The sequence below is a fragment of the Triticum urartu genome, chromosome 4 (genome assembly GCF_003073215.2).
Source record: "Triticum urartu cultivar G1812 chromosome 4, Tu2.1, whole genome shotgun sequence".
NCBI classification, from domain to species: Eukaryota; Viridiplantae; Streptophyta; class Magnoliopsida; order Poales; family Poaceae; genus Triticum; species Triticum urartu.
Genome location: NC_053025.1, coordinates 616,008,965 through 616,024,694, shown reverse-complemented (window position 1 = coordinate 616,024,694; position 15,730 = coordinate 616,008,965). Strand labels below are relative to the sequence as shown.

The 15,730-nt window shown below is 46.0% G+C and overlaps 1 protein-coding gene across 1 annotated transcript; it reads left to right on the top strand.

Annotated features, from left to right (window-relative positions):
* The first annotated feature begins 3,710 nt into the window (after positions 1 to 3,710).
* On the top strand, positions 3,711 to 5,221 carry LOC125553255 (gibberellin 20 oxidase 1-A). The gene is made up of 2 exons (XM_048717060.1): positions 3,711 to 4,364; positions 4,464 to 5,221. Exons 1-2 carry the CDS (start codon positions 3,883 to 3,885, stop codon positions 5,077 to 5,079), a joined length of 1,098 nt encoding a protein of 365 aa, XP_048573017.1. The 5' UTR covers positions 3,711 to 3,882; the 3' UTR covers positions 5,080 to 5,221.
* Positions 5,222 to 15,730: the final 10,509 nt, after the last annotated feature.

Sequence of the window (15,730 nt, the reverse complement as noted above, 5' to 3'; positions counted from 1 at the left end):
TACGCTGGTGGTGGTGCCAAAGCATGCAGTTAAGGCGGCGTTGTGGTTAGAAAACTTCGGGTGTCGGGGTTTCTTTCCCTGGTTGTCGGGAAGCTGTGCTCAACAGGATTGATATCTGGTCTCTGGCTGGTGTGCTCTCTGCCTACTTTGGTGACGCGTGCAACAGAACGGCCATCTGGGATCGAAAGATGTCGAGGTGCCGGCCTCGTGTTGCCGGTTATTGAGAGAGCTGTGCAGACCTGGCGTGTCATGGGCACATTTGATCCTCATGTGGTCTAGGGGGCTCGGTGATGGAAAAGGTACCCCATGTGTAAGTCCAACACTTACTCCGGTTGGTGTTGATGACGTCGATGTCCCTTAGCGCCGTATTACTTCCCGATGGCCTCATCGTGGAATCCATGTACCGGTTATAAAAAAATGTTTAAGGTCATGCGCCATCCAATTTTGTTAATAATTCTTTTTGATATAACTATTTTTTCTCATAGTATAGCTCAAATCTGTAAGGGTGGTGTAGAAGGTGTAGTTTGGTGCCTAGAGCCAGCACCTATTATTACAAAACTCCTCGCCACTAATTGTAAGTATTGGTTCATATTTCATAAACACCTTTTTCCAACACAGAAAAGGTAGCTTAAACTATAAATTATCAAATAAAAAGCACCCCTCCGTAAACTAATATAAGAGCGTTTAGTCACTAAAGTAGAGATCTAAACACTTTTATATTAGTTTACAGAGGGAGTATGTAATTAGCATACATCTTAGTTTTCTCTTTTATGTTTTTGTATACAGCATAAGATAGGAAAAGTGGCAAGCTCAATGCCAGAGAGAAAACAAGGTACTTTAGCTTAGAAGCTAGAATGAAAAAATGGATTCGATTTAGTACATGTTAGTTTTATCTCTCATATTGTCTATAAAAATTAAGATAGAAAAGGCGGTAAGCAAAAAATCAATGAGAAAAGAGAATAGTGCTAGCTTAAAATTATACAAAAAATTTAATTCAGTGTACACCTCTGCCCTAATTATGTATACAAAACAAGATAGAAAAGGTGGCATCCCCAAGTCAAAGAGAAAACAAAGTAGTGATAGCTAGCTGAAAGGACAAAAAATGTGCGGACTATCGAGTAAAACAAGAGATAATATCACCTTAATTATCTCTGCCAAGTTCTATAGAGAAAAAAAGATAGAACAATTGGTGAGCTCGAAGTCAAAGGGAAAATAAAGTAAAGGCAGTTTCAAAGACCAAAACTGTTAAGGCTATCAAGTATATAATGTGTACCTTTTCCTACCATATTTTTATTAAGGAGTACATAGAAAAGGTGATGACCAAGAAGTCATACAATAAACAAACTAGAGGCAGGATAAAAGATTCAAAAAGTGTGTACAATGGACAGGGATGAGATCTCCTAGCTACCTAGATTGACCTGCACTTGTTTAGCCATATATCTACATGTACCAATTAGTCAACTGTTGGCTTATATATGGTCATCACAGGGGGGAAAGAGGACATTTTCTAGAGACGTTTTAATATTAGTTGGGCCTTCATACGTAGCATTCCACGACGAGTGTTTAATTGTCAACAAAGACGGTGATTGTGCATCTCCAAAAAATAAGGATAGAATGTTCGTTCAAATATATGCTGGTAGTTAACAATGTTATCTACTAGGTCCAGATAGAGTTTTGGTGATCTAGGAGCAGCAACACCTTCAACATCCAAATTAAGTTGCAACATAACCACATCATATTGTAGGTTGGTTAAGTTATATTCAAAATTTCCCACGGCAGTTCATGCGTAAGGTGCGTAATATTCTGTCCGTGGATGTAGTGTTACTCTTATCATTTTCACTAGAGCTGAGCAAATTTCAAGATAAACAAGTTAATCTCAGGTACCATACCACAATTATGTTAGGATTATATATCTAAAAACAAACTGAAAGGTTTGCTAACCGGTCCATTCTGGTGCAACAGTAGAAGAAAGTTTTTTTCTTCTTCTAAAATAGGTGGATATCCCTCGGTCTGCATAGACGGATGCATACATCCAGCCATAAAAAAATTGTAGAAAAACTGAAGATATTTGTTAAGATCCGGGTCGCTGCCTGAAAATAGTGAAAACAATGTAGGAACATACTGAAAGAAAAGGATGTACAGAACCTGCATATGTTTCACTGTTCGGAAATATCACTACACTATATAGTTTCTGAAAAAATATATTTTGTTTTGTTGGTGGGTAGAGACGAATTTGGGGAAGTTTTGGCTATCCAATATTCCGGCACAAAGACAAAAGAATGTAAAGGCAGCTTCGAAGGACAAAAGTGTTAAGGCTATCAAGTACATAATGGGCTCATTTTCCTGCCATATTTTTATTAAGGAGTAAATAGAAAAGGTGATGGGCAAGAAGTCATACAAAAAACAAAGTAGAGGCAGGATAATAAAAGATTCAAAAGGGGTGCTTCGAAATGACCAGGGATGACATCTCCGAGCTATCTGAATTGATCTCCACTTGTTTAGCCATATATGTACGTGCACCGATTAGTCAACTGTTGGTTCACGGTCAGCAGAGAAAAATAAACAGATTACCTTTTCTGCAGACGTTATTTAGAGTCTTAGCTGCAACATTATACGCAGCGTTCCACGACTAGGGTTTGACAACACAACAGAGGGTTATGCTTCTCCTGGAAATGTGGAAATGTTGTATACTAGGCCCAGAAAGACTTTTTCATGACCTAGGAAGAGCAATACATCCAACATCCCAATAAAGTAGGAAGAGCAATACCTCCAACATCCCAATAAAGTTGCAACGTTGGGGCATCTTTAACACGGACCCTCAAATCGTCTATAAATATTCTTTGCGGGAGTCCCCACATTCTTTACCATCCAATTATGTCTTTAAAGCTCGGACTTTTCAGAACATTCAAATTCTGGCAAACTAGAAGCAAACTTGAGGGGAGGAGGGGAACGACTTTGGAGGAGTCTGGACCTCCGTCTAGCCAACCAAAAGACACCACGTCAGGCACTCGACTCGCCTGTCTCCGCTCAACCGCGACATGCAAAGGCATAGATGGACATTTAGGGGAGATGGTTTGGTGGCTGGCTCCCGCATCAGTGTCTGTGGACTGGTCCGGACCAATCCGAGAACAAAAAGTGTGTCCGGGAATACACCCCAAGGACGTAACGTTGAACGGCCGACTAAACTATATTCATATTTATTTTCATGGGAAAAAATACTTATTATTTTCCCTAGAGCTATTAAAATTTCTGAGACGTACAATAGCAACATTTATGTTTAATTTAGATGTGCAAAAAATACAGGACATAATCTTTGGAAAAAGGTGGATATCCCTGGGCCTCTGCACCGACTGATGCATACAACCAGGTAAAATGGACGTAAATAAGAACTGAAAACGTTTGTTTAGCCCCACGTCGCTGCGCGAAAATAGTGGAAACAATGTAGGAAGGAACATCCTAAAACAAAAGTTACACAGAGCGCCCCCCCCCCCACTTACTTTTGGTGTGTTGGTGGGTAGAGATGAAGATGAATGTGGCAGAGAGCGATATTCCGGCACACTGCGTGCTGCAGTTTGCGTGTGGCGCCCTCCCTCTCACCAAAACAAAAACAGAGAAAAATGTGCGCGCACACACACACACACAGAAGAGAGAGAGAGAGAGAGAGAGAGAGAGAGAGAGAAGCAGAGAGAAAGCAGAGGAGACCGAGGCCGCGGCCGTGTATAAAAGGGCAGCGAGGGTGCGAGGGAGGCAGACACCCAGCCCAGCTTGTCACCACCATCCTCTCCTCCTCCTCCTCCTCACTCCAGTGAGCTCGAGTCGGCACTGCACTCTCCATCGTTTCTTCTCTGGCCTAGCATACTCCGGTTCTTGGTCCAGTCGATCATGGTGCAGCCGGTGTTCGACGCGGCGGTGCTGAGCGGGCGGTCGGACATCCCCTCGCAGTTCATCTGGCCCGAGGGCGAGAGCCCGACCCCGGACGCCGCCGAGGAGCTGCACGTGCCCCTCATCAACATCGGCGGCATGCTCTCCGGCGACGCCGCTGCGGCGGCCGAGGTGACGCGCCTCGTGGGCGAGGCCTGCGAGCGGCACGGCTTCTTCCAGGTCGTCAACCACGGCATCGACGCCGAGCTGCTGGCGGACGCGCACCGCTGCGTGGACAACTTCTTCACCATGCCCCTCCCGGAGAAGCAGCGCGCCCTGCGCCGCCCCGGCGAGTCCTGCGGCTACGCCAGCAGCTTCACCGGCCGGTTCGCCTCCAAGCTGCCGTGGAAGGAGACCCTCTCCTTCCGGTCCTGCCCGTCCGACCCCGCCCTCGTCGTCGACTACATCGTCGCCACCCTCGGCGAGGACCACCGCCGCCTCGGGTAAGCACCCTTACCACTGATGCCATGGAAGCAGAGCATCTTTGTATCGACGGCCGAACTAAAAAAGCTAACGACGAAGAAACCATTGGATTTTTACAGGGAGGTGTACGCGCGCTACTGCTCGGAGATGAGCCGTCTGTCGCTGGAGATCATGGAGGTGCTCGGGGAGAGCCTCGGGGTCGGCCGTGCCCACTACCGGCGCTTCTTCGAGGGCAACGACTCCATCATGCGCCTCAACTACTACCCGCCGTGCCAGCGGCCGTTGGAGACGCTGGGCACGGGCCCGCATTGCGACCCGACGTCGCTGACCATCCTCCACCAGGACAACGTCGGCGGCCTGCAGGTGCACACGGAGGGCCGTTGGCGGTCCATCCGACCCCGCGCCGACGCCTTCGTCGTCAACATCGGCGACACCTTCATGGCGCTCTCGAACGGGAGGTACAAGAGCTGCCTTCACCGCGCAGTCGTGAACAGCAGGGTCCCCAGGAAGTCGCTGGCCTTCTTCCTCTGCCCGGAGATGGACAAGGTGGTGGCGCCGCCGGGGACGCTGGTGGACGCCGCCAACCCGCGCGCCTACCCGGACTTCACGTGGCGGTCGCTGCTGGACTTCACGCAGAAGCACTACCGGGCGGACATGAAGACCCTCGAGGTCTTCTCCTCGTGGATCGTCCAGCAGCAGCAGGGCCAGCTCGCCCTCCAGCCAGCCATGACATGAAGGATTGAACCTACCAGACAGAGGATGGAGCTCTCTGCTCTGCTCTAATCTGTATTGCTCCTCCCATTAGCCATTGATTCAGCTTAGCTGCTGAGACTGAGAAAAGAGAAACGTCGTCCGTCGATCGAATGTTATTATTACAGCTTAATTGGTTGATCTAGTGATAGCACGTACGCGCGTACCAAGAAGCATGGATGAATTTCCTAGATGATAATTTCCTAAGACCGAGTCATCGTCGTCGTCGTCGTCCTTGCAACCTTGGCACTCACTGCCATGAGCCATGAGCCATGAGCCATGAGCCATGAGCCGAGGTCATGAGCTCATGGTTTGTCGTGGGGTGGTGCTTGGCTTGTCATGCATCTGTTTCTGTTTTGTCGTATCATCTGTGCCCGACTTTTCTATTGTCTACTCCACATAGGATAGTTGGTATGGCAGTGGCACGACGGACAAGGTAGGGAGGGTGGTGACTGGATATCGGTCGCCTGCCAACTGCCGTTGCATCTCTTCTCTTCCACTTGCTGCCTACTCTACTCGTCTATGTACATGTAGGAGTGACATAGCAAGATGCACCGCTCCATCCTGGCCGGTGGGAGAAGAATCAACCAAGAACAACAGATTCCATTCCATTCAACCAAGCAAGGCATCTTCTACTGCTACTTTCTATGTGTTTTCTTTTGCGGTAATGTTATCTCGCGAACGTCAGCTGGGAAGGGGGTGACACTTTCCTGATAGTTTTAGCTGTGATGCGAGATCAAATAGTGACAGTTTTAGAAGGAGAATGTCTTTCTCTGGAGAAAATATCATGCTGTTCTGAAGAAACTACTACCCCCATGCAACTAAAACTGCCATCTAAACGTTCGCCAGCTAAGAGGGTCCTTCTTCGTCTTTTGTCATGGCAATGCAATCAGACCAGCATCTAGCAAACATGGTAAGTAAAAATTTGGAAGAAGATGCAAACATCAGAAGAATTAAGGAGTGATATATAACAGGCAGACAGGACAGATGTAGGTAGGTATGTATGCAGAGGAGGAGAGGAATTTGAAGCGAGGCAGGGCATATATCATACTATATGTATAATACATATGTGATGTATCCGGGCCATCAATATATGGATGGCTGGAGCTGGATAGATGCAAAGAGCAAGAAGGTGATGGGTGGGAAGAAATGATGGGAGAAATGTAAATTGAGGAAGACAGGAGGCATGGGCAGGCCAGGAAACGACCAAATGAATTCCCATCCGGTTTTATCCGGCTGCTATCTCCCTCTCCCTCTCCCTCTCCCTCTCCCTCTAACAGCAGGCTGCCTGGGCTGGGCACAATCAGTAGTAGCACTGGACAGGGACGAATTGAATCGAGTCAGCAGCAGGCTAGCAGCCATCGTACAAGCCAAATCACATTAACGAGTTGAGTTCTAGGATGGGGTCGAGCCTCGGCCGGGGCCTGGCTGCATTCGCCAGCGCCCACCAGCAGAATCCGCCACCGTATCCCTTCGATCGCGCCGCCTGCATGCCACCCAAACCTCGATGAATTATTCAGGGAGCCAAGTTGTGGCTTCTTTGCAGTGCCATGCAAGTGTGCCAAGCTGTGGTGTTGTTGGTTGCCGCAGTAGAGATCTTGTTTGGTTCCTCGCATGATTTTCTTCAAAGACACGAAGAAGCTTTGTTGATCTCAAACGCTGTCGTCATTAGAATGTGTAGGTATGATTTATAATAAGTGATACTCTTTGAGAGTTTTTTCGAAAAGGAGTATTACTCCTGGCCTCTGTATTGAGCCATGTACACATCCATTTTATTAAATAATATAGCAACAAAGTATGAAACTCATCTCAGGTACGTATGCAATAGCAAATCATAAAGCAAAATGCCACGACCAGCAAAAATAGGACACGATGAAGAAACACCAATCTTATTATTGAACCGTTAACCAAATCGGTTATAACTAGTCTGTGCCATCAAAGACCATAAGAGCATCTCCAGCCGTGCCCCAACAGCAGGGCCGGCCCTGGCATGTTAGGGGCCCTTGTGCGAACTCCGTATGATGGGCCCGTGGACTATAATAGACAAAAAAAAATTTCCACACCTATGTCTATCGCAAAAATTCATTATAAAAGCAAGTGTAAATTTCATTAGCAAATATGGTCTTAATATATCATGGATGTATCACATTCTTAATTAAATCTTAACTCTAAACTAAATATATATGACATTCTTAATTCTTGATCCAATTTGGCAGAAGTTATGCTCAGGCTCTAGCAGTCCAACCACAACCATGCATCAGAGAATTCGATAAGCACCAGACACATTTTGGTGGCAATCTATAGCTGTAACAAAATTAAACATCTCATCTGCTGACACGAATATCTATTTGCAAAGTCATTTTCAAGCAATGCTACCACCAGCAGAATCTATCTAACAGAAATTTCATGTACAAAAATAGAGGAATCAAGTAGGTCAAACATCATATATCAGAAATAAATTGACAAGGCCAAAGAGTTGAGATCTAGAAATTACATGACTGGGGAATGGCTTGGGTTGTCTATGAATCTGGGGCACACACTGCTGGCTGCTGCTCTTGCGTTCCTGCCAGAGTGGTGTGTCGTCGGCTCGCCTCCGCTAACCTGGGGCGTATTTATAGGAAGCGAGAAGCCGAAGAAATCCTAGGGCCCTTGGAAAATTCATTAATTAGCTTGGGGAATTGGGGTCTTGGGCTCATAGGAACTTTGGGCAATCAATTGCTGAAGACTGAAGACTGAAGAAACGATGGCGGTTGGGAGACGAACGAGCCGGCGACGTTTTCTGGGAGAGAACGAGCGAAAACGGATCTTGGGATTGCGTTCGTGCGTGACTTTGCTTCCTCTCTCTTCAGGGGCTGGGCCTGCTTCCTTTGCGTATTAGATTTTTTAGTAATATATGTAAACTGCTATGCACAGGTATGGGCCCCTGTTTGGGCTGGGCCCTAGGCCGTCGCACTCCTCGCCATGGCCTAGGGCCGGCCCTGCCCAGCAGGCCCCCCCTAGGCGTTTTTTTGCTGCTAGCGCCCAAAAAACGGCCTAATCACGTCCCCAGCAGCCCTTTTTTTTGCTGCTTTGGGCCGAGAGTGGCGCCGGCAGATCCAAGTCGAACCCGACGCGCTGGGGCGCCTGGGGGCGCCGGGGGACGCGGTTTGGCGCGAATGGGGGTGGGTCCGCCGAGTCAGCGAGACGCCGCTTCGTCGTCCTCGGTTACCATGGGAATCAATGCCAAGGCTGGCCAAGGCTGCTGTGCTGCCGCCCCGGTCAGCCTCCATTGATGCCTCACGGGCGGCTGTAGTGAAGGCACCACCGACGAACGTCCTGCCCGCTCCCGCCTCACGTCGCCCGGCATGCAGGCTCTCACCGCCCCGCTTCGGCTATAAAAGCCGATCTCCCCGCCAGTGAACGCCACAGTCGCCACACCTCGTCTCATAGCACCACACAAAGCAACACCCCCCCCCCCCCCCCCCCCCCCCCCCCCGCCGACAAGCAATGGCTGAGAGGTACCCCGGCGACGCCACGGCAGCGAACGGCTTTGGCCGCCGCCATCTCCACGAGTGGAGCCGGAGATGTCCTCCTCGCCGGGCTCCGGCTCGCCGGCGCTCCGCTCCGTCAAGCCCGAGCCGGAGGAGGAGACGCCGCTTCACCGCCGCACCCGCAGCGGTGCCCTCGTCATCAACAAGGGCGGCCGCTCCTCCCCGCGCTCTCTCCGCCTGGTCCGGCCGAAACCCGAGCCGGGGCTGCTCCCCGTGAAGCCGGAGCATGCGGACATGGTGGCTCCCGATGACGAGGCCGCCCTCAAGTGGGCGAGGGAGGACTACGTCCGCGAGAAGGTGCTCCGCCAGCGCCGGGCATACGCGGAGCTCCAGGCCCGGCGCCGCGGACGCGAGAAGGGTCGCATCATCGTCCTCGACAGCGACAAGGAGGGCGAAGCCGGGCCGTCCAACCCCCGACCGCGCGTCGGCGACCCTAGCCAGGGGTTCAGTTGGGACGGCGGCGGCTCTGGCGGGACGCGTGACGACGACGACGGCGACTACAACCGTTTCTACATGCTCCTCGGCATGTAGATGGCGGGCGGCAGCCGCGACGTAGTAGGACTAGGCGTAGCTCTAGGTGTAGTTTGCATGTTTATTTGATTTTTGTGCAAATTTCTATCAAATATCGCCGAGTTTGTGCCAGATTGCTGAGTATGTACAAATTCTATGAAATATCGTCGAGTTCGTGCGATTTTAGTGATGATCTGGAGGGCGTCGACTGGGAATGCAACCGCCCCCACGCGCCAAGCAAACGCTGGTTCGGCCCCAGGCGGCTCTTTTTCGACATCCTGAGCAGCCGAACGGCTGAAGATACTCTAAGCTCCCTGACTTCCACACAACCGAGTAGTGACCGCGTACGGCCGGTTGATAACCTACAAAATGTTTGGGATTTTGGTTCGGTTGAAAACAACGTCTTTCCGACAGTTCCAAATAGTCGAACGTAATGCACAAACTCATACGCGAATCCGTGTCGTTCTATTAGACTCCACCCATTTGACCAGTTATAACAAACAAATTGAAGATACTACTAGGTGGAAAAACATTAGAGGACACATGTATTGTTCACCACAATAACCTGGCTAAGGCATTTGACAAACAAAAGTTGAATCGTCTCCTCCTGGTCACAAAAACAACATCAGACCCTCACATCTACATTTCGCCAAGTTCACATTTAAAGGCACCTTAATTTTTCAAATAAGGAGCGACCTAGGGATGGGTCCAATATTAGTCGACATACATAAATTTGGCTAGGAATACGCCTGAAACCAAATGTTTCCATCGAATTGTATTAGACCGGTTGACCTCCATCAACCTGTACACTAAATGTAGCCGTCTATCCCATCGCCCCCCTGCTAGTACACGTCTGAAATTAATGTTTAAGGGAACATAACCTAGTATTTAAACATAAATGTGTCTTTATGCTGTACAATATTATAAAATGTTGGGTACTTGGGGGCTAGAGGTGTCTCCTCCATCCATGTATCCTTTAAGAATCTAGTAGTACGTCCATCACCAACAATAAATTTACTTTTACTAGAACAATGCCCGTGCGTTGCAATGGGGTATAAATATTCTAGTACATGAGCTTGTGATTTACCTGTCACTAATAATGGGATTGTGTAAATAAATGTTCATCAAATGCCGACCATGGATTGCCTTATATTTTGATTAGAAGTTTGGTAAGTAAATTAAAGTGGAATTTGTTCAGAAGATAATAAATAAGATGATTGATTATCATATACATGGAAGGCTAGACGAAGAGGTGGTGGGAATAAACGTGAAATGGAACCTTATGTTTTTTTTAAGTAGTAGATATAGAGATTAAAGAAAGCTACATTTGTCTTCGTCAACCCCTACAAAAAAAGGAAAATCATTCGGTTGCACCGTAACTTGTGCTAGAGTTTTGAAATGCAATTATTTGTTATGTAATAACTGTATCCACAACCCATCCGCCTATATTGAAAGCCAATATAACCATTTACTAAGTAGGCACTTGCTCTTTACTTTTAGATTCTCAATACCCAAACCCCCTTGGTCTTCTGGTCTACAAATTATGTCCCACTTAGCCTATCTGTACTTAGTTTTGTTCTCGTCACTTTGCCAAAAAAAATCTTGATCGATAAAAGTCCAACATTTTCCATACCCCGGCGGGTACATGAAAGAAGGATAATATATAGGAGTATTGGCATGCTTGTAAGAAAATAATTAATAGGAGTAAGCCGACCCCCATAATATATAAGTTTGTCTTTCCAACAACTTAGCTTTCTCTCCAATCAATCTTTAATGCACTTCCATTCTTTGTTGGTCAACTTTCGGTGATGAATTGGGGTCCTTAGGAAAAGGTAGGGATCCAAGTCCACAGCCGAATAATTAACTATAGGTTTCCTGTTCCTCCTTACCGCTCCCAAAGCAAAAAAATCACTGTTATGCAAATTTATTTTCAGCCTGGATAATTGTTCGAAGAGACATAAAGCGAACTTCATATTTCTAGTTTTTCCATGCCATGCTCCATGAAAATAATTGGATACTTAGGATATTATAGTATGGACACACCCTCATCCATGAGATGTGGGATGAGCCCTCCTACATGGCAGACCTATTTGGCTCTACCAATTAGGATTGCCAACATATCTGCAACGACATTGAACATGATAGGAAACATCCAATCCCCCTGTCGCAGTCCCTTTTGTGTCTGGAAAAGTTGACCTACATCATCGTTTACCTTGATTCAGACACTGACCGCTTGTACGAAGGATTCGACCGGCTTCCTCCTGGTTGTATCAAAACCCTTCATAAGCAAAGCTTGCTGCAAAAATGGCCACTTAACATTATGATAAGCCTTCTCAAAATCCACTTTGAAGAAGCCTCCGTCAGTTTTCTTCAAATGAATCTCATGCAAAGTTTCATGTAGCATGGCAACATCCTCTAAAATGTGTCGCATAGGCATGAAAGCGGCCTAAGTCCGCTAAACCATATATGCACTAGTACACGATTGCCTAGCGGTGGTAGGCAAGGCTCTCGGGGCCACCCGCCACTGACCTCCCACCACTGCTACTACGGCATGCATGAGTGGCAGGCGGGCGGGAATTATTGCCCGCCAAAAAGATGGGGTTTTCATCATATTGCTTGAGTTTATCCCTCTACATCATGCCATCTTACTTAAGGCTTTACTCCATTCTTAGAAACTTAATACTCTAGATGCATGTTGGGTAGCCATCCATGTGTGGAGTAATAATAGTAGATGCAGAATCATTTCGGTCTACTTGACACGGACGTGATGCCTATATTCATGATCATTGCCTTGGATATCATCATAACTTTGCGCTTTTCTATCAATTGTTCGACAGTAATTTGTTTAGTCATCGTATGTTTTCTTTCACGATAAGCCTCTAGTGAAACCTAAGGCCCCCGGGTATATTTTCCATCATATATTTTCAGATCTATAAACTAAAAAACCCAAAAATACTTTGCTACAATTTATTTGTTTTTTACTTTGTTTTACGTTTTAGTAATCTTTTATATCTATCTCTATCAGTTCTCATCCTTGGAAGTGACCGTGAAGGGATTGACAACCCCTTTATCACATTGGGTGCAAGTGTTTGATTGTTTGTGCAGAGGCATAGATTGGAGACTTGCATGTACCTCCTACTGGATTGATACCTTGGTTCTCAAACTAAGGGAAATACTTATCTCTACTTTGCTGCATCACCTTTTCCTCTTCAAGTGAAAAACCAACGCAAGCTCGAGAAGTAGCAGGAAGAATTTCTGGCGCCGTTGCCGGGGAGGTTCTACATCAAGCCTACCAAGTACCCATCATAAACTCTCATCTCTTGCACCTACATTATTTCCCATTTGCCTCTCGTTTTCCACTCCCCCACTTCTAAAATGTTTTCAGAAAATCACGAAAATGTTTGCCATTTTATTTGCCTTCTTTTCATTTGCCTTTATGTCTTACTTGGTTCGTTTTCTAGTTAGCTTGGTATAATTGTGTGTTTATTTAAAATCAGAACAAAAAAAGTTTTATGGATCCACTTAAAGTTTTCTACTTGGATCATCTTCGGCCCATTTGTGCTCGTGCTGAAACCCCAACTAGTTTGGTTGAGGGAAAATCTTTAGATGAGCATGCTCACTTTGTGCGTCACCGTTTGTCTCAAAATGGGAGACTCTTATGGAATCTAATAATTTGTTTGCTATGTTATGCTTGGAATCTTTCTGAACTTTGTGATTTTACTTGTTGCTCTAAGAACCCTAAAAAACACCTTCCCTACCTATATGAGTTTAATGATAATTTTTGAAGGATACGTCAAGCAGACGTATCGAGATCATAGATAGAAGATGCCAAAATGGCGAGTTTTTACAACATTACAACAACCAAACCCATGCCTGCACGAGCCCGAGACCGCATGATGACTACTCGCTATCGCTCACCCTACCTATCCTGATTGGGAGTGATCTTGCCTCCCTCAACAGTGCCGTAACCCTCCAGTTTTGTCCCTACGCTTCGATCTGTTGCAGAACCACATTCACGGAAGGTGAAGCTCCGCTAAACACGATGTCATTCCTATGTTTTCACAGTGTCCATGCCACTAGGGTGATCACCGTCCATGTTTCTTTTTGTTTATTCTTCTGAATGTTGAGATAGGTCCACCATCCCACAAGTTCAGCCTCCGGCTCCGGTGTCCAATGAGGCTTTTCCCTATTTATCCATGATGACGGCCCAAACTTGCCGAGCGAGAACACATCCAAGGAGCAGGTGATCAATTGTTTCTGGCTCCTGGTCATAGAACAAGCACGCCGCTAGGTGTGACAGTAGCCGTCTCTATAATCTGTCTAACGTCCAGCATCTTCTCTTTGCCGCTAGCCAGGAAAAGAACTTGCAAGTTGCCGGTGCTCTGGACTTCCATATTTCTGTGGCTCCTGCCGCCTCAATCCTTGCGGCAAAGTGCGCACGATAGGCTGATCGGACGGAGAACAAGCCATTTTCTTCCCATGCACAAACAATCTTGTCAGCGATCCCTTCCGCTAGTTCGACACTCCGTAGTCGATCAACCAATATGGAAAACTCTTGTATTGCATGGGCATCCATGTTGGGCGACACGTCACGCCACCACTGCCCTGATATTGCTTCTCTCACTGTTCTGACCTTGGCTGCGCTCTTCTTGACGGCACTGAATAGGTTTGGCATGATATCGTGTATGCATCCCTCATGAAGCCACCAATCCGTCTAGAACAGTACCGTGGCTCCACCCCCCATGATGCACTTTGTGGATGCTCTGTAAATGGCTAGTGAGTCCGATGAGTCTTGGAGATTAAATTCTGCTCAGGCTCTGGTCATATCCGTCCGCGCCAGCCATGGCCATCTCGCTCTCAGTGAAGTATTAAGTCGGCGCAGGTTGGGCACTCCCAGTCCACCATATTCCTTAGGCGAACAAACTTTGTCCCAGGCCACCAAACAGTGCCCTCCATGCACGTCGCGTCGACCCTTCCACAGAAACCCTCTACAAATTTTTTGGCAGCCTCTATCGTCTTGACTGGCAGTCCATCGCCATCATGGCGTGTATTGGCATAGATGCCAGGGTGGTCTTCACCAGCTCTAGTCGTCTTGCACGATACAATAATCTCGATTGCCAAGCGGGTAGTCTGTCAGCCATCTTATCCACCAGAAATATCAGTTCACTCGTCGTGATCTTCCGTAGTCCCAACGGCAAGCCAATTTATCTACAAGGCCATCCCAGCACTTGGCAACCCATATCAAAATTTATCATGCTGATTTGCTCATCAGTGCACCTAATCGGGTGTGCGGAACACTTTGCTAAATTTGTGCGTAGTCCTGATGCAATCCCGAAGTCTTGCAATAGAAGTCTGCAAGCCTGTATACTTTGGGCCTCCGGCTTTATGAATGTTACCACATCATCTGCGAAGATCGAGGTGTGATTCCGAAGGCCTGTTTATAGTTTAATGATAATGAAATCTTATCTTCTTATGAAAAGGGTGTTTATAGTTACTATGATATCGAACAAATTGAAGAATTTGCTGCTTTTAAGGGTGCTTATGAAGTTGCTTCTTTGATTGAAAAGTATGATATTACTCTTTACAAATCTGAAAAATTTGACATACTTAAGTATTGCTATTAAAACTATGCTCACAATGCCTATGTTAAGGAATTTATTAAGAGAATGACCGTTGCTTTGGAAGAAAATAATGATATGCATGACTCTATAGATAATTATGATTCTATTGATTTGATTAAGAAATCCTCCCTTGATGAACATGGTGCTTGCTATGGCCATGATGCCAATATTAATTATGCTTATGGAGATGAACTTGCTATAGTTGCTTATGTTAAACATGAAATTATTGCTATTGCACCCACACATGATAGCTCCTTGAATGAAAAGCATGATTGCAATGATGTTATTATAAATTCTATCAATGTCAATTGTGCTAATAATATGCAAAACCCCAAGCTTGGGGATGCTAGTTTTTCTATGTCCACTACTTATTGCAATGATCATGATTGGGGTGATAATGCTTCTTATGATCTTGAAATTTTATTTAAGCCTCGTGATGAATATGTTTGCGATGATATTGAAAGTGGGTTTGGAAGAGTGTCAACTCTAGGTAATAATGATCCCACTACTTTGGAGTATGATCAATCTTATGATTTTTTTTGATAAAACTGGGTTTGGAGAGGTCGTAACTTTATTTAATGATATTCCCACTATTTTAGAAGAGTGTCAACTTTGCATGCATGTGGATCATGTAGAGAAAATTTTATATGATAGCTATATTGTTGAATTTGATTATGATACTACATGTAATTATTATGAGAGAGGAAAATATGGCTGTAGAAATTTTCACGTCACTAAATTACCTCTTGTTATGTTGAGATTGCTAGTGTTTCTTTCTTCTTCCTTGCATATGCTAGTTTTTTCTTGTCTTGATAATTTGTTTGCCTATAAAATACCTATGTATAGGAAGTATATTAGACTTAAACTTGTTTTTCACATGCTAAATGTGCTCTCTTTGTGTTTCAATTGCTATCTTTCATGTGAGCATCATTAAAATTATCAACGCCTAGCTAAAAGGCTTTAAAGAAAAGCGCT